The sequence below is a fragment of the Chelonia mydas genome, chromosome 24, assembly GCF_015237465.2.
Source record: "Chelonia mydas isolate rCheMyd1 chromosome 24, rCheMyd1.pri.v2, whole genome shotgun sequence".
NCBI classification, from domain to species: domain Eukaryota; kingdom Metazoa; phylum Chordata; order Testudines; family Cheloniidae; genus Chelonia; species Chelonia mydas.
In genome coordinates, this window is record NC_051264.2 from 18,250,752 (window position 1) to 18,268,072 (window position 17,321).

General features: G+C 60.5%; 1 protein-coding gene across 1 annotated transcript; it reads right to left on the reverse strand.

Annotated features, from left to right (window-relative positions):
- Positions 1–2,024: 2,024 nt before the first annotated feature.
- On the reverse strand, positions 2,025–15,437 carry LOC102940556 (guanylate-binding protein 1). Its single transcript, XM_037882851.2, has 10 exons — positions 14,925–15,437; positions 13,455–13,664; positions 13,220–13,347; positions 11,469–11,578; positions 10,265–10,458; positions 7,096–7,338; positions 5,892–6,166; positions 5,276–5,488; positions 3,779–3,881; positions 2,025–3,174 (listed from the first exon to the last, which is right to left on the reverse strand). Exons 2-10 carry the CDS (start codon positions 13,627–13,629, stop codon positions 2,744–2,746), a joined length of 1,872 nt encoding a protein of 623 aa, XP_037738779.1. The 5' UTR covers positions 13,630–13,664; positions 14,925–15,437; the 3' UTR covers positions 2,025–2,743.
- Between the last annotated feature and the right edge of the window lie 1,884 nt (positions 15,438–17,321).

Here is a 17,321-nt window from a genome sequence, read left to right on the forward strand (position 1 = left end):
CAGGCAGAGACGGGAGATAAAACCATCACGTACTCTTGCAGGAAGGCTGCAGAGTAACATGACTTCATTGCGCAGAATCCAGGACGATCACACACAAGAACCAAAACCAGAGAGAGACAAAGCAGGCTGCTCCCAAAGGCTGAGAAGCCCAGCTCCCCCCACCTTGCTCCGGGCTCGCTCTCCGCAGACTGGCTTGGGTTGCATGCTTCCTTACAGAGCCCCCGACCTGCCAGCAGGCCCAGGAAACCCCCCAAAGATTTAAAGCAACAGGGTGGCATTTTCACATAGCCTGTGATACACCACCAGTCTAACCGTTCAGGGCAGAGCCTCGCCTCTGTGTTCTTCCCGCTGTACGTCTCCAGGCTGATGCAGAGCCGGAGTGGGCCTGCCCCCCGAGCTGCCCTCCCAGTGTAGACGTACCCTGAGTGCGAATGGCATATGCTGGCCAGGGAGCTAACGCAGAGCACTACGAACTATCTGGGCTGGGTCTTCCCCAGCACGGCCAGCGAGATCAATGGGCGTTTGGCCCCAACGGGCTCAGGCCGGGCTGAGCATCCCACTAAGTGCCTAAAGCCCTTTGGCAATCTGCCCCCTCAGCCTGGTTTGGGGGGGGCGAGCCCCCACAGAGCCTGACAAGTCTGAAAATCAGCCCCAAAGTGTCTCAAGGGGAAAGGGGTCAGAGAAGACCCCGGCCAGCCCACAAGCCAGCAGCTGGAGTGAACCTACAACTTGCAACCACAACAGATGCTGTTATTTCAATGTGCAGATAGATAGCGGTCTTGCACAAGTGCCCACACACACACACACACACACACACCCCCACACACCCCGCAGGGCTCGTCCCCTCCAGCAGGGGGCAGCAGGGACACACACACACACACACACACACACACACACTGGAGACACAGTAGCAATGCCCAGAGTATGAACCGTGCAGAGCTTTCAGTTAAAAGCCGATTTTTCGGCACGCTCGGCAATGCTCGCGCCCCGGCAGGTTGCCTCGCGCCCGGCTCTGCAGCACAGAATCCCTAGTGAACATTCGGGGTGTTCTGGTCAAAGTGGTTCGAGTTAAATGCCCACACTATGCCCCGCCCCCCCTCAGGAGTGGGGGTCCTGCCGTCTGACGCCCCCGCGGAGTCCCTGCCTGTGAGCCGGTGGAGAAAGGCAGAACAAGAACTGCCGGCTGGGAGCTAAAGCCAGACACGATGCAGCTGGAAATAAGACAATTTAACCAGGTGGGTGATTAGCCACGGGAACACGCTCCCAGGGGAAGCGCTGGATCTTTGCAGGGCCCCAGAGCCAGACCGGCTGCCGTTCAGAAACCTGCTGCTGCCCTTCTGGCCCGTGGGGTTGGCTGATTACTGGGGCATTGCAGGGTTGTTTCTATTAAGAGGAGAAATCGAAGCTACGAGTCAGGTCTGTTCTTGGGTGCGATCCTGTGTCTTTACAACGAATGCCCACCCAGGCCTGCCTCCTGGACTGCAGTGGAGACATACAATAGTGGGAAGTTTCTTGCTCAGACATCCCCAGTGTGCCTCTCCAGCCAGATCTGTGCCTAAGAAGCTGTCCCTTTGCTTCCTGCTCGGGCTCACGCTCGCTCGCCATTGCTTCTCTCCCTTTCTCCTGGATTTTCTGCTCTAAAACACCCACAGACACATCAGCCCCAAACCTCAGCCGCTGCCTTTGCAACCAGGGAAACTACCTGCCTTTAATTTTTGCTCTAGCCTCGGCCTGTGGCCCAGTGCCTTGGACAGTGGCTTCTGTAATTTCCGGCCATCTCACTCCATGAAGGGGCTTAATTGCTCCTTCCGTTTAGCTCCGATTGTAGGATCTTCTCCATATCAATATCTGTCAGTGTGCAAGGGGGAATCTAATGCTGCAAAGCCTCATGGGACAGCTGCGTGCTTCCGCAGAGGAGAGAAATAGCCCCTCCACCTCTGTGTTTTCTCAGTGTGGCTGGTGGAGGGAGAGCGACTGCGATTGACTCAGGAGTGTCGTTAATACAGACACTGGGACACGGCTGCTCCAGCTGATGCAAACCTGTTTAATTCATACCCAGGCTGCAGGGCGCAGAGTCTCCCGGCGCAGGGAGATACAGGCGTTGGAGAGCTTGTAGCCACGTGCCAGCAGCTCCCGTTACAGCCGGGGGGATAATGACCTAGCTTTCAGCATGCTGAGCTGGGGAAAGGAGACATCCCCACAGCTGCCTCTCCCTAGACACCCGGCAGCCACGTTCCAGCGCCGGCAGCGGGGAGAGCCCTGGGAGTGGGGTTGCATTTACACATTTATAGGGGCAGAGAGGGAAATCGGAGCCATTTGCTGGAGATCCCCGTGTTACCACTGTGCATGTGGATAGCACCATCCGCTCAGCACCTAACAGACAAACAACGCTTCGTCCTCCCCACCCAGAGGGAAGGTCCCCATTTCACAGAGGGGAAACTGAGGCATGGAACAGTGATGTGATCAGCACAAAATTACACAGAATTACAGTGTAGGAGGTGGGGAGAGAACCCAGGCGTCCTGGCTCCCAGCCCACCCACTCTGACCACTAGACCCTGCTCCCCTCCCAGAGCTGGGGACCGAACCCAGGAATCCTGTGATTTCCTTTTGCAGACAGCTCCAGGCCGTGTTAGTAGCTGTGGGGGCTGGCAGATCGCAGGAATTAGTCAGCAGAAGCTTTTGATTCTAAAGGGAAGCAGCGTTTGGGGGACTTGCCGCCAGGGAGGACCCCACAGGGGCCCGGCTACTTTCGTCTCTGGGTTTTACTCGGGTTACTCGTCCCCTTCCCCTGCTGGCGCCTGGATGTCAGAAAATCGGACACGCTGGCGACGGCTCTCAGCCCCTCCTTGATGGTGCTGAAAAGGCCTGACAGAAAGTCAGTTTTGCTGGCAGAGCTGATCTCCCGCTTGAGGCCCGAGATCTCGTCCTCCATCAGCCTGGCTTTCTCCGCGAAGCCCTTCTGCAGCATGGCCTCCTGCTCCTTCAGCTTGCTCTCCAGGGCCCGCTCCGCCTCCTGCCGGGCACTGGCCAGCTCCTCTGCCACCTTGGCCTCCAGCTGCTTCACGTTCTCCTGGTGGCTGCGCTCCTGGTCCTTCATCAGCTGCTCCGTCTGCAGCTGCTTCTCCTCCGCCGCCTTCCGCTGCTGCTCCAGCAGCTCAGCCTTCTGCTTCTCCTCTTTGGGGGGGAAAGAAAGGGGGAAATAGAGGCACAACCCCTCCCCCAACCGCCCGGAGCAGCCCCCGGGCACCACGCAAACCTGCGCCCCCGACTCAGTTGGCATGAGACAGGGACAGGTAACTAGGGAGCCATTCCCATGCCACCAGCGTCTCAGCATGGGACCTACCTAACCACGGCTTGAAGGGCAGTTTGGATGGGGACCCACAGAGCCCTGGGCATGGAGGAGTAGGGGGCATGCAGAGCCCTGGGCATTGGAGGAGTGGGGGGCATGCAGAGCTCTGGGTGTGGGAAGAAGTGAGGGGCACTCAGATCACCTGGCATGGGAGGAGGGGCAGGGGGTTGCAGGGAGTCTCTAAAATAAAAGGGGCTGGGAAGGGGCATCCAGGGAGTTTGCTGGGGCGGGGGGGATGCAGAGAGCTCCTGGTGGGTGCAATGAGTTTGGCCAACAGACGCTCTGCAGCGTGTGACCCCAGTATTCTTTGCAGTCTGCCGTAGCACCCACGAGCCCCAGTCCTGGCCCAGGGCCCCGCGGCACCAGGCACTGCACGGACACGCTGCAGCGACAGAAACCGGGGGCAGCAGCTCGTTCGCAGGAGCTCACCGGCCACATGCTTCTCTGCCTCAGTCAACAGATTGTCCGCCTTCAGCACGGCCTCCGCCTCCGCCTTCTTACTGGCCAGGAACTGCTCCAGAGCCTCCTCCGCCTGGACCAGAGGTGGCCAAGTGCTGGATTATTCATCCAATCGATATGCTAATGAGCTCCCTCCTTCCTCAGGGGAGCAGGCCTCTCAGGGGGACTCTATTCCGCCTCGGGGCAAAATGTTCTCCCCACGAAGCTGGAGGGATCACAGGGGCTGGAGTCTGGGGTGGGGAGATGGGAGCTGAGCTGCAGCACAGGGGCTGATCCCACCTCTCTGCGGCCTCATCCCCTCGGAGGAGGAAAGTTGACACTTTGGTGGGGGCTCCCCAATGGCACGCTGGGTTAGAAAGCAAGCGACCGGGTCGAGAGGAGCTGCCTGCTCGCAAGGAAAATGCTTGCACCCGCTGGGGAATGTGGGGTGTTTCTCTATGAGGTCTGCTCTCATTCAAACAGGAAGCACTTCAGGGACATCCTACGCCCTGTGCTATGCAGGAGGTCAGACCCAGTGACCACAGGGGTCCCTCGTGGGCTGAGAATCAATGAACCTATGACACATGTGGTGTCATTTCACCCAGGGCCCAGTCACTGTTCATACAGAGCCTGATCCAAAGCCCATCGCAGTCAATGGAAAGATTTGGATTGGACCCATGCAGAGCGGGGCAGGATCCTGGGGGGAATTTGCCCCCAGCGCCTTTCTGCTCAGAAAAGCAGCTCCATGACCAAGGGGCTTTGCGAGACCACAGACTCCCCGTGTGGGATCGGAGTCCACCACCATGGGCCACAGTGACTGCAGGTCACAATCAGATCCAGGGGTGGATTTACCATGTAACACACAGTGCCCTGGCACGGGGCCCCCCAACAACAGGGGGCCCCAGGGCCGGGCACTTGGGCAGCTTAGCACTGGCAGGAGGGGGGCTGCGGGGACAGAAGCTGTGGGGAGCAGGGGAGCAGGGAGGGAGGCTCAGGGGAGCAGGCGGGCCGTGCAGGGGGCGGGAGCGCTGCAAACGCGGCTGGAGAGTCAGGAGGAGCAGGGCAGCCACGGCGCCGACCGGAGAGAAGCGACGCTTTCAAGCAGAATCCGACGCTTCTCTCCGGCCGCCGGCTGCCCCTGCTCCTCCTGAGTCCTCCGGCCGCGACTTATCTCCCGTGGGGGTGATAAGAGAGAATGTTCCCCCCCACGGGGGGAGGCCCAAAGAAATGAAGCTGAGCACAGGGCCCCAATAACTCTAAATCTGTCACTGGTCAGACCCCGGTTGCCCCACGGCCTTTCCCTGCCATTGCCCCTCTACTTTGTTCTCAGCGAAACGGGGAAGCCTGACTCAGCCGCCGGGGTTTAGGCACCAGCTCTGCTGGCGAGGCATGAACCGGAGCAGAATCCGGCTCCTTCTCTCGGAGCTGAGCTCGCTGTTGTGACTGCCAGGCTGGAGCGGGGGTGGGGGGCTAATTTCAGACACTCACCTTGACCCCTTTGTTGGCCTTCGCCCGGTAATCCTCCACCACCCGGTTCTGGTCCCTGTCGTAGGCCTGGTACCCGCCGGGCTGGGAGTAACGCCCGGCGCTGAGTTTCTGCTGCATGGCGGCCGAGAGCTCCTCCAGCAGGGCGCGGCAGGTCTGCTCCGAAACGGCCTCGTTTTCTGCGAGGAGGTTTGCGTATCGCTCCGTGATCCCGGCCTGGGCAAGGAAAGGGAGAAACCCCATCGCAGAGCCACGGCTGGGGCTGGATTCCAGTGCCCTCCCGCCTCCTCCGGCTGACACCTGCGCCTGACAGCGGGTCACTGGCCAGTCGGGGGATTGGGGGAGCCGAAGGCTCACTGGCCACTCGGGGGATCAGAGGGTCACAGATTCATTGGCCAGTCAGGGGATTGGGAGGGCCAATGGTCCACGGGCGAATCGGGTCACCCGGGGATTGGACGGTCCCTGGAGCAGGCACCAGGTTTCGGTCGGGTATCCATACAGCACGTGGCACTACGGGGCCCTGACCCACCACTGGTGCCCAGCGGGCCCCCCTGCCCTGCAAATCCATCCCAGCAAGGCTCTCCTTGCTGCTGGGCCCGGCCCGGGACCCCCCACCTACCACCAGCTGCATCTGGAACCCCTGCTCCTCGTCCTTGAAGGAGCGCTGCATGAAGAGCCGCAGGGCGTCCGCCTCGCACCTCCCGTGCGCCGCCGAGAGCTCGCCCAGCTCCGCCGGCAGCCGCAGCCCCCCCATCCCGGCCGCGTAGTGAGCCAGCGCCTCCCTGAGGGCCGCCTCGTTCTCGATGGCGGCCATGGCGGTCACCGCGTTGTCCAGGCAGGGCACCTGCCCGCTGCGGATGGTGCCCACGTAGCTCTGCACTAAGGAGCTGAACCCTGGGCGAGGGAAGGGGGAGGAGTAAGAGCTGGGGGGAGGGGACTGTACATTTGTACAGCACCTGGCCCCCCAAGGACTCTGCTGGGGAGTTTGTCCCTATTCTCCTCCGCGCCGACCCCCAGGGCATAGGGGTTATTCCAGTCGCAGACACAGAGCTCCTGCTTTTAGCTCTGGAGACCCCGGTCCAACGGGGCTCATCTGGGATTCGAAGCGCAAGAGGCTCGAAACGAGCGTCCTCTGAGCAGAGCCAGGGCTCCATCGCCGGGCCCGGAACAAGCTCCTTTCCGCAGCAGGTCAGCCCGGGGGGAGAGGCACCCGTCACACCCAGCACCATGTCAGCAGGGCTCTGCCTGGCCTCTCTGCAGAGCTGGGACCAGGCTGGGGCCGTTTAACCTGCAGATTGCCAAGGCGGGTGAGTGTCGTCATCTGTCCGAATCTGAAGCCGAGTGGCTCAAGGATCCCTGAATGCAGGAGAACCCCCTGTTTCCATCTCTGCTACAAGACCCGGTGCAACCCACGGCAGAGTGTGTTACAGGTGCCCCCCCATGACCATCAACAGGGGATCCGAGTGGTCACAGCCTCGCTAGGGGACCCTCGTCTCTCTAACTGCAGGGGTAACCACTCCTGCTTGTGAGGGTTCTGCTTTCACCCCTGGGGTGTTGGGCAAGAAGGCGGCTGCCAGACAGGGACAAAGGGAGAGAGACCAAGGACCCAGGGCACCAGGGGATCTCCCGGAGTCACAGACAGTTCGATTCTCCAACACCTGCTAAATGTTCTCTGAAAATAGCCCCTCCCCCCCACCCCCGCCCGGCACGCAGGGGAAATTCCCTCCCTCCTCGGGGCTGGGTTTCTCTCAGCCAAAGAGGGTAGATTGGCCGGCAAAGCCATCAGTCTGTGTCTCCACAGAGCAGCCGCAGGGCGAACGTACTTTGCCCATTGACCAGAATCCCTCCTTTAACTGTCTTGACGTGGGAGCACTGGAAGACGTAGTCACAGAACCGGCGGGTCTGGTCCAGGAACTGCGGGTCCAGGGCACTGGTGGGCAGCGAATCCAGCTGGCCCATCTCCTGCCGCGACGCCGGCTGGACAAACACGAAGCACTTGCGGGTGGGGAAGAAATTGCGGATGCACTGTCGCGGCAGGTTGTAGTCCATCACCTTCTTGTTGTTGCCTGGAGAGCCAAGGAGAAGCAGAAGGCTACACCCAGCACTGGGCTAATAAAGGAGTTTTGGGTCATTGGAGGCTTCCAAACATCATGGAAAAATTTGGCTTAGGTCAGGTGGAAAATGAGAAGTTTTGGCAAATTGAAAAGCTGAAAAAAACCTACTTTGGGGCCAAAGGAAACCTGGTGTTTTCATCAGAGCCATTTTTAAACATGTTTGGAGTTGGGACATGGAATAAAATCAAGTGGAGATTTTGGAACCAAACGTTATTTAAAACCAATAGAAAAAAATCCAGTTTTTTGGATTTTTTTATTATTTATATTCCTCCCAAAGGAACAAGTCAACAAACCCAGCCAGAACCTGTGAAATGGCACCTTAATCTGCAGGTTTCACCAAACCCAAACGGTCGGCCGTAACTACACACCTCTCCCAACCGCCGCTCAGGAGCTCCGGGGGTGCCCGGCCCTCTGCAGATGCGGACACCTGCGCGTTCTCCAGTGGTAGTTGCAGAGCTCGGAGGGAGGCAACATAGGCTTAGGGTTTGGGTTTACATGGGTAGGATATGTCGAGCTGGGATTAGGCTTCCTGTGGGTAGGCCGCTGAGAGTTAGGATTAAGGCTCCTAGGAACAGGGTTTCCTGCCTTTGGGTTCTTGTTCATATGGGTAGGGCACTTGGAGATAGGTTTAGGGTTTCCGTGGTTAGGCCACTTGGAGTAGGGTGACAGCTCCTATAGGTTGGCCACTTGCAGGTAGGGTTAAGGTTCCTAGAATAGGGCTCCCTGCCCTTATATTACGGTTCCTATGCATAGGTGCCTTGGGTTAGAGAACCTACGAGTAGGGCTCCCAGCCCTAGGGTGAGGGTTCCCCTGGGTAAGAGTTAGAGTAAGGGCTAGGGCTCTGTGCCGTAGGGTGAGGGTTCCTGTGGGGAGGCTACTTGGGGTTAGGGTTTAGGGCTCCTATTGGTAGGGATCCCTGCCCTAGGTTTAGAGCTTCTAAAGGGAGACCACTGGTAGGTAGAATTATAGTTCCTCTGAAGAGGGCTCCCCGCCCTTACATTAGGGTTCCTATGGTTAGGCCACTTGGAGTCAGGATTAGGATTCTTAGGCACGTGGAGTTAGGGTTTTGGTTCCCGTGGGTAGGGGAGATCAAGCTGGGATTAGGCATCCTGTGGGTAGGCCACTTAGAATTCGGGTGTGATATTGCACTCCACAATATTGTATGGAAATATGCTTATGAGTGTAAACATAATGTAACTAGAATACGCTTTATGCAACAGGTCTCCAGTAACGATCATTACAAAGCTTATCATCTACTGAGTGTGGTCATCCTATCGGTATGAGTGTATCTAAAACTAGAAATATGAAGTATAACTCTGAGGTCCTCTTATAATTATGCAAAGTGTGGGCCATTGATGGTGGTTCAGAATCTTGATGGCTCCCATCGACTAGGGCAATTGGTTGTAAATAGCTCTGTTTACTTGCAAACCTTCCTGAGTATGTGTAGGCCAGCCAGGGAAGAATGGAGGCTGGAGGGGTCTCACAGGACATGTGACCATGTCACATGACACTGGAAGCCATCTTAAACCTGGTGCTTTTCCATTTAGAAAGAGGGGTGGGGACCCAGAGAGACAAAAGATTCTCGCCTGGTACCAAAGCTATAAAAGGGGGTGGAACAGAACAAAGGGGGCTGGAGTCATGAGAACACCCCAGCTTCCCACCTAAGATGTCTGCTGGAACTAACAAAGACTGTACCAGGGGAAAGGATTGGGCCCAGACTAGGAAGGAGTCTAGTCTGTGAAAGGTTTCAGAGTAGCAGCTGTGTTAGTCTGTATCCGCAAAAAGAACAGGAGGACTTGTGGCACCTTAGAGACTAACAAATTTATTTGAGCATAAGCTTTCGTGGGCTACAGCCCACTTCATCAGATGCACGCTCATGAAAGCTCATGCTCAAATAAATTTGTTAGTCTCTAAGGTGCCACAAGTCCTCCTGTTCTTTTAGTCTGCGAAAGAAGCTTATTGAAACATCTCTGAGGGTGAGATTTTATCTGTGATCAGTTTCTTAATATATTAGGATTAGACTTGAATGTTTTGTTTTAGTTTGCTTGGTAACTTACTTTGTTCTGTCTGTTGTTACTTGGAACCACTTAAATCCTACTTCTTATACTTAATAAAATCACTTTTGCTTATTAATTAACCCAGAGTAAGTGATTAATACCTGGGGGGAGGCAAACAGCTGTGCATCTCTCTATCAGTGTACAGAGAGCAGACAATCTATGAGTTTACCCTATATAAGCTTTATACAGAGTAAAACAGGTTTATTTGGGGTTTGGATGCCATTGGGAACTGGGTGTCTGGGTGCTGGAGAGAGGTGACCTGCTGAGCAGTTGTTGGTTAAAGTCTGCAGCTCTGGGGGACATGGTTCAGACCCTGGCTCTGGGTTGCAGCAGGCTGGCGTGTCTGGCTCAACAAGGCCGGGTTCTGGAGTCCCAAGCTGGCAGGGAAAACAGGCTCAGAGGTAAATTCAGCACGTCAGGTGACAGTCCCAAGGGGTCTCTGTGACCGAACCTGTCACATAGGGGTAGGGTTCCTAGGAATAGCACTCCTCACTCTTGGGTTAGGGTTTCGGTTGGACCTGGCTAAGGAACGTTCACAGACGCAAGGGCCAAAAAGGGCCCTATATTGTCCCCAGGGAAACCCCATCCGTCTATCTCCACCGCGTGTCTCTTACTCCGTCGGCTCATTGGGGCAGGGCCTGTATCTTTGTTCTGTGTTTGTGCAGCGTACTGGGCTCCGGGGCCATGACTGGCCATGATCCTCAGTGGCAGGGGCTGGGACGCCGGGGTAGATGGGCCCATGGGTCTGATCTCGGGGGCAGGGAGGAGGCAGGTTACCAGGCGTGATGGGCCCCTCCTGCACACAGCTGACCCCAGCTCACCTTTCTTCAGGGCCAGGGCATGCTCCAGGTACTCATCCTCTGTCACCAGCTGCCCCTCGATCCTCAGCTCCAGCGTGAAATCCCGCACGGCCCAGACGAAGCTGGGGAAGAAGCGGACGAACTCCGTGTCCTCCTCCAGGTCGTCCCCTCCCTGCGCCTTCACCTTGATGTGCTCCGTCAGCTCCGACACAAAGCTGGGCCGGGGGCTGAGGACTCAAACTGGGGCCAGACCTGGATGGTACTGCCTAGCTTTGGACTAAAGGGTGGGAATCCCAGCCCCACTTCCCCCAGTGATCACCCCCCAAGAATCCCTGACCAACATCCCCCAGGGGCCACCCCCCAGGACTCCCAGAGCCGTACCCGCCAGGGTCCACCCCCCAGGAGCTCCAGCCCCACATCCCTCAGGGCCCATCTGTGACGAAGCGGGACTGTTCTTAATGTTTCCTACGAATAGTGTGGGGGTGCCTCAGTTTCCCCTAGGCAGTTCTTAAGTATCTAGGGGGTGGGATAAGGGTGTATGATCATTGCAGAGCTCTAGAGGGCAGGTGTGTGCAGGGGTCTGGACACAGAGAATGGCCGACACCCTGTTTCCTGGCAACTGATGGCCTGGGCCCTTCCCCCCTGCAAGGTGAGAGCTAAAGGATTGGAGAACAAAGGACTCAGGTGACCTCCTGGCCCGGGAAAGGGACAAAGCCTGGGGGGGGGGAGGGGGGGGGCTGGAGAGAGTTTCAGTTTGGGGCTGGCTGGGACATGGAGTGAAGTGCAGACGGGGTTGTCTGGCTCACTGCCCCCAAAATGGACCCGGCTGAGGGGTCCTGTTATCTGCACCTACAAGCTCTGTGTTAGACCATGTCCCTGTCGTCTAATAAACCTTCTGTGTTACTGGCTGGCTGAGAGTCACGTCTGACTGCGGAGTTGGGGGGCAGGACCCTCTGGCTCCCCCAGGACCCCGCCTGGGCGGACTCGCTGTGGGAAGCGCTCGGAGGGGCAGAGGAGGCTGAATGGTCCGAGGTCAGACCCAGGAAGGTGGAGCCGGGGGAGCTGTGTGTCCTGCAGACAGGCTGCTCCCCGAGAGGAGACTTCCCCAGAGTCCTGCCTGGCTTCATGGGGAGCAGCTCCAGAGCATCACCCGGGGACTCCGTGACCCCATCCCCCAGAGCCCCCAGCCCCATGCCCCCAGGGGCCACCCCCCTGGCAAGGATACTGCAGCTGCTCCATGGCGTACTGGTCGATGGTCCCTTTGCTGTTGTAGGCCAGGGTGCTGCTCAGCAGCACGGCCAGCGCGAAGATCCACACGTCGTTCTTCGTGTCGCCCTGGGCAGGGAAGCAGGGGTTGGATCTGAAACACGAGCCGCCCACGCTAGCGCCAGCCTGGGATCCCAAACGGGGGCTCTCCAGTGGGAGCAGGGAGGGGATCTCCCTTTTGGGGTTGGCCTGGAGGCGACACGCTGGATGTGTGCCCGGTGCTGGGCCCAGCCATCCCTGTGCCCAATTCTGGGCCTGGCGATTCCCGCGCCCAGTTCTGGGGTCCGGCCATCCCTGCTGGCTGGTGATACATTGGGGAGAGGCCGGAGCAGAGCCTCGAGGACAATTCGAGGGTTCGAAGCCCTGCCCCAGAGCGAGCGAGGCCAGGGCGCCCACTGTTGAGCTGGGCCCAGGGCAGGCTTCGGGGCACTGCGATCCACGTCTGTCCGTCCGGACGCGGGGAGCAGAGATTTGCTCAGGGCAATGAGCAGAATAAGGGGTTGGGGGTGCAAGCCAGCATCTGGAAGGTGAAGCCAGGCAAATTCAGCCTGGAAATCAGGTGCCAGTTTTGAGCAGGGAGGGGAATGAACCCTGGGAATAGCTGGCCCAGGGGCGCGGGGGATTCTCTGTCCCTGGCAGCGTTTGGCAACCCTGGGATTCAACCGTCAGTAAATTCAGGGACAGTCCGTGAAAAAGCGCTAAACTTGGACCTGCCCATAAATTCCATAAACCCATTCAGATATTAATAAAAAACCACGAGCTTTGCAGTGGACCTGAGGAGTCCCTCCCCCTTGGCCCCGGGGCAGCCCCAGGGAGTCCACGGTTCCCGGGGCCGGGGGGCGGAAGGGAATTCTCCTGGCGGGGGTCCCTCCGACCGGCTGCTGGCTGCTCTTCTCTGCCGCCGGCTTTGAACTCTTCTGCGGCGTCCCCAGGGTCAGCTCAGCAGCAAGGTGAGGCGGGTAGGCGGGCGCCCAGCACACACCTCTGCCGGGCTCCCCGTGGCGGGGGGCGTTGGGGGTCGGGGTACAGCGGGCCGGGCATAGCAGCCACCCACAGGCTCCCCGCCGGTAAGTCACAGCGGGGCCGTCACCGGCTCTTTATAGTACGTAAGCATGTTTCCGTAAAAGATGGGGTTCTCCGTAATTTTTTTCTGTAGTGTCCATAAATATAATTTTCAGCAGTTGGCAACCCTGGCCAGAGGCAGCAGGACAGACAGGCTCCCCCTGGGCCCCCCACCCCAGCTCAGCCACGACTGGATACACGGGGGGGGGAGGGGGGGAGGCGGACACCCCCACATCAGCACCTCCCCCCCACCACCAGCCTCCAGGTCCGAGCTTGGGCAGTGGCTCCACCCCCGGGGTGGGGGGGCAGTGGAGCAGGGCAGCGGGGGAGGAGGGGCACCCCCACTTGGGAGGAGTCACCTAGCTGCTCCACCTGCCCCCCCAGCCCCCGCAGCTCGGTCCGTCCGCCCCCTCTAGACACTGCCGCCCCTGCCGGCTGCCTCTAAACGCCTCGGCAGGCCAGTGGGTGGGAGGTACCGGCACGGGGCCCCCTTGAGTACGGCACCCCAGGCCGGGGCCCAGCCACCCACCCCTTAGACCGGCCCTGGGCCCAGGCTGGACAGTCACAGGGTCCCTCTGGACTTGGGATCTCAGAATCTGCTCCCACATGGCCCCTTCCTCCAGCCCCCTCCTGCTGCCCCCCACTCACCTTCTCCACGTCGCCCAGCCCCTCGGTGTCCAGCAGCACCAGGGTGTGGCCGGCCCGGCGGGGGTGGGGCAGGCACCACATCCAGATGCCCTTGGTGTGCGACTGCACCGTGGAGCCCAGCGAGAACCCTGGGGAGAGAGGAGACGGGGTAGAGACCCAGCGCCCGGGCGCACCTGCCCCCTCGCTCCCGGCGCCAGCCTGGGGCCGACGGGAAGGGGGGCTGGGAACCTCTCACCTTTCTTCTTCCCGGCCAAGGAGTTCATGAGATAAGACTTGCCGGTGCGGTACAGCCCCACGATGGCCACCACCACCACGGGCTGGGCCACGCCACGCAGGATCTCCAGCGCCGCGGGGTTCACCTCCAGCTCCCCGTCGGCCCCGTTCCCCACCAGGCACACGGGCTCCTCCATGGCCACGGGCTAAAGAGAGGGAGCAGCAGAGAGCCCTGCACAAGGGACAGGAGGGTGTCAACAGCTGGTGCCCAAGGCGCTCTGCCCCAGAGGCACGCAGAAAGGGAGCATTTCTCCCACATCCCCCCCCACCCAGCAACAAATGGCTCCAACCTCAGGTGTTATGCCTGGGCCGACCCATAGCTGGAACGAGCAGTGAAATAGGTCACTGTGTCATCATTAGGTTTCAGAGTTAATAGGCCAACACTAGAAACAAGGCAGTTCATGCCACTCACAGGGCATTCGGCTCAGGCTCTCTGCACACTCAGGCAGAAAACCCTGTCTGGAAGAGATCACATTTGGAAATGTTTTCTTTGCAGCCACAAAGGCTGCCAGGGCAGGGCTGGATTCTCGCTGGCGCTAGGGCCCACTGTCACTGCTGATCATTTCAGCAGGAACACCCAGCCCTTCAAGCCCCAGGGCGTGGCCGTCTCGGTCTGTATCCACAAAAGCAATGAGGAGCTGAAGACTAAGATGTACTGGGGCATAAGCTTTCATGGGCAAAAAGCCCCCTTCACAGGCCTTGTGCCTCTTCCGCATGGTGGGGGGATCCCAGAGCCTGGGGGCGAGGCCAGAGCCATCCCGGAGCACTGGACCGGAGCAGGCTAAACACCACTTGGCCCCAGCACCAGGGAGATGACAGCCCCCCGCAGGGCCCTGATCCGGTTGGGTTTCACACAGCCGGGGAGGGGGCTGGGTTCCGTGTCCATTTCCTGACACCTCCCCCGGCCCCACATGTGGGCCAGCCAGTCCCGCTGCTTAAACTGTCCTGTGGCGTTTGCACTGCTGGGACCTCCCTGGGTAACTCCCCACGGAGCGGGTGGGCCAGGCCCTAGGCACGGCTCAGGGAGGGGATTGGGGGCTGGGAGCCGGGACTCCTGGGTTCTATCCCCAGCTCTGGGAGGGGAGTGGGCTCTGGTGGTTACAGCTGGGGGGCTGGGAGCCGGGACTCCTGGGTTCTTTCCTGGCTCCGGGAGGGAAGTGGGGGCCAGGACTCCTGGGTTCTATCCCCAGCTCTGGGAGGGGAGTGGGCTCTGCTGGTTAGAGCTGGGGGCTGGGAGCCGGGACTCCTGGGTTCTTTCCTGGCTCCGGGAGGGAAGTGGGGGCCAGGACTCCTGGGTTCTATCCCCAGCTCTGGGAGGGGAGTGGGCTCTGCTGGTTAGAGCTGGGGGGCTGGGAGCCAGGGCTCCTGGGTTCGTTTCCCAGGGCCAGCAAGGCAGATATGTCGCGCAGGGGGAGAGCCGGGGGTCTCTTACCGGGGGCTGGTCGCTCAGCGAGGAAGCCGGGTGAATTCAGCGGCGGGGGGGCGGGCGGCGTCTGTCCTGCTCGGTCACCAGCCCCAGCCAGTCTGGAAAGTGGGAGGCAAAGACACCCCCAGAGCCCAGCTCGGCCGCTTCGTGACACCTCTGCTCCTCCTCCAGCGGGGGCGGGGCTGGGGGACCGGACTCCTGGGTTCTCTCTCTGGCTGGGGGGTGCTCGGTGAGTGACAGCCCCCCCTCTCCCCGCAGCACAGGGAGCCCGGCCCAGCCCTGGCAGCTGCCGACCCACATCCTGGGGCGGGGGACGAGCCGGGTCTGGCGGCTCCAATCCCTGAACGCGTCCGACTCAGATGGAAACCGAAAGCTGCCGGAGCCTTTCCGAGCAGGGGGCTGATTCCGGGAAACCTGGGGGGAGGGGAGGGGAAGGGGGAGGCGCGAGTCTCTCCCAGCTGGGGGCCCCGGTGGGGACGATCCCGCCGGGGGCGCGGGCCGGAGCCCTTGGGGGCTGCGTCTCCGTCCTGAGGGTGTTTAACCCCGGGTTTGCCACGCCGGGTTTCCAGGCGCGGAGGCAGCTGTTGGCAGTACAGGGGCCATGACACACAGCACAGCGGTCCCGAGGGCACGCGGGAGGAGGCCTCACTGCAAAGCCTCACCCCGCCTCCCTGCTTAGGCAGCAGAGATGAGCCCCAGTGTGCGAGGAGTGGGGGGTGTTAGGGCAGCTGGGTCCGACCCTGCTCTCCACCCTCTCCCCCAGTGCCGACCCGGGGTGACCCCGCTGCTCCCCAGCCCGGATCAACCCAGCCCCCACGTTAGCAGCCCCCTTTGCTCTCAGCTGCACGCCCGGGTTACGGCCCCAGGTGCCCTGTGCCCATGGCTGGCACCTGGCCAGGAACAGCTGCCCCGTGCCCTGACCCCCGTGGATCCGAGCCCAGGGGGGCTGGGGAGCAGCCGGGACCCACATGCCTGGGGTGAGGGGGGCCAGCCGCGCTCGGTGTCCCCTCGGTCTCCCTCCCGTGTCCGTCTGTCCGTCCGGCTCAGAGCTGGGCTTTCCCCGCAGCTGGTTTGGAAACGGGACCAGTCAGGTGGAAACCGAAAAAGCAGGAGGGGCTGGGGCCGGTTTCACTGCTTCAGACTCAGGGACGGTCACGCCCGCAGGGACGCGGGATTCAGCCCCCAGCCCCTCACCCAGCCCCCCCGGTACCAGCCCCAACCTTGGGCAGAGTCCCTGACGGCCCCCCAGCACCGGTTACAGACTCCAGTGACGGCAAATCCACCAGTTCAACCTGCGAGTGCCCCGTGCCCCACACCGCAGCAGAAGGTGAAAAACCCCTGGGTCCCAGCCCCCACACCCCAACCCTCAGGGTCCGGGCTGGCCCAGTGCGGTGCGAGGGGATGCTTGTGCCTCAGGGGACACCAAGCTGCAGGGGTGGGGGCTTGGTGGGTGGGGGGAGCACTGGGATTCCAGGCCGCCAAGGACGGTGGATTCGTTTCATCAGGAATTTCATTACCCGAGGAGGGAAGATTTGCACTTTGGAGGGGGGAAGAGGGAAACTGAGGCAAGGGGGGGTCCAAGGCAGCAGCTGCATCTGAGGTTGGACACGTCCCCCCACTCCTAGCACACTGGGGCTCATCTCTGCTGCTTAAGCAGGGGAGCAGCGGGAGGCTTTGCAGTGAGGCCTTCCCCTGGGTGCACTTGGGACCGCTGTGCTGTGTGTCATGGCCCCTGTACTGCCAGCATCTGCCTCTGCGCCTGGAAACCCAGCACATCAAACCCTGGGTTCGACACCACACCCCTGTATCCCCAGGATGGAGGCACAGACCCCAAGGGCTCCGGCCTGCTCGCTCGGTGGGAGCATCCCTACGCGCTGGGCAGCTGCAGGGTCAGCCGGGGTCACCAGCTTGGAAAGACTCTCCCCCACCACCAGGTTTCCCGGAATCAGCCCTGTGCCAGGCAAGGCTCCGGCTGCTCTGACTGGCGCATTGACGGGATTTAGAGCAGCCAGCCCCAGCTCGTCCCTCCCCCGCCTGCCCCCCTCCCGGCCACGGTATGTGAGTCGGTACTACGGACATTTCTCTGAAAACATTCGCTGGACCCGCAGCAGCAGCCCAAACGGCGAACAGAACCGGGGGGCGGGCAGGCGAGGGAGCCATAATCAGACAGACACGCTCCGAAGGCCGCTGCCCATGGGCCGCCCACCCCGTGGACGCTGCGGGCAGCTCTGAGCGCCCCGGCTCCAAAGCAATACGTTCGAATCGGAACAGCGGCAGAGACGGGCTCCAAACCTGGCGAAGGAGCTGGACCAGCTTCCGCACGAGGCGAGGTTAAGACGGGGGCTGGTCAGCTTGGAAAAGAGACGCCGAAGGGGGGTGATCGAGGTCTGTAACATCATGGCT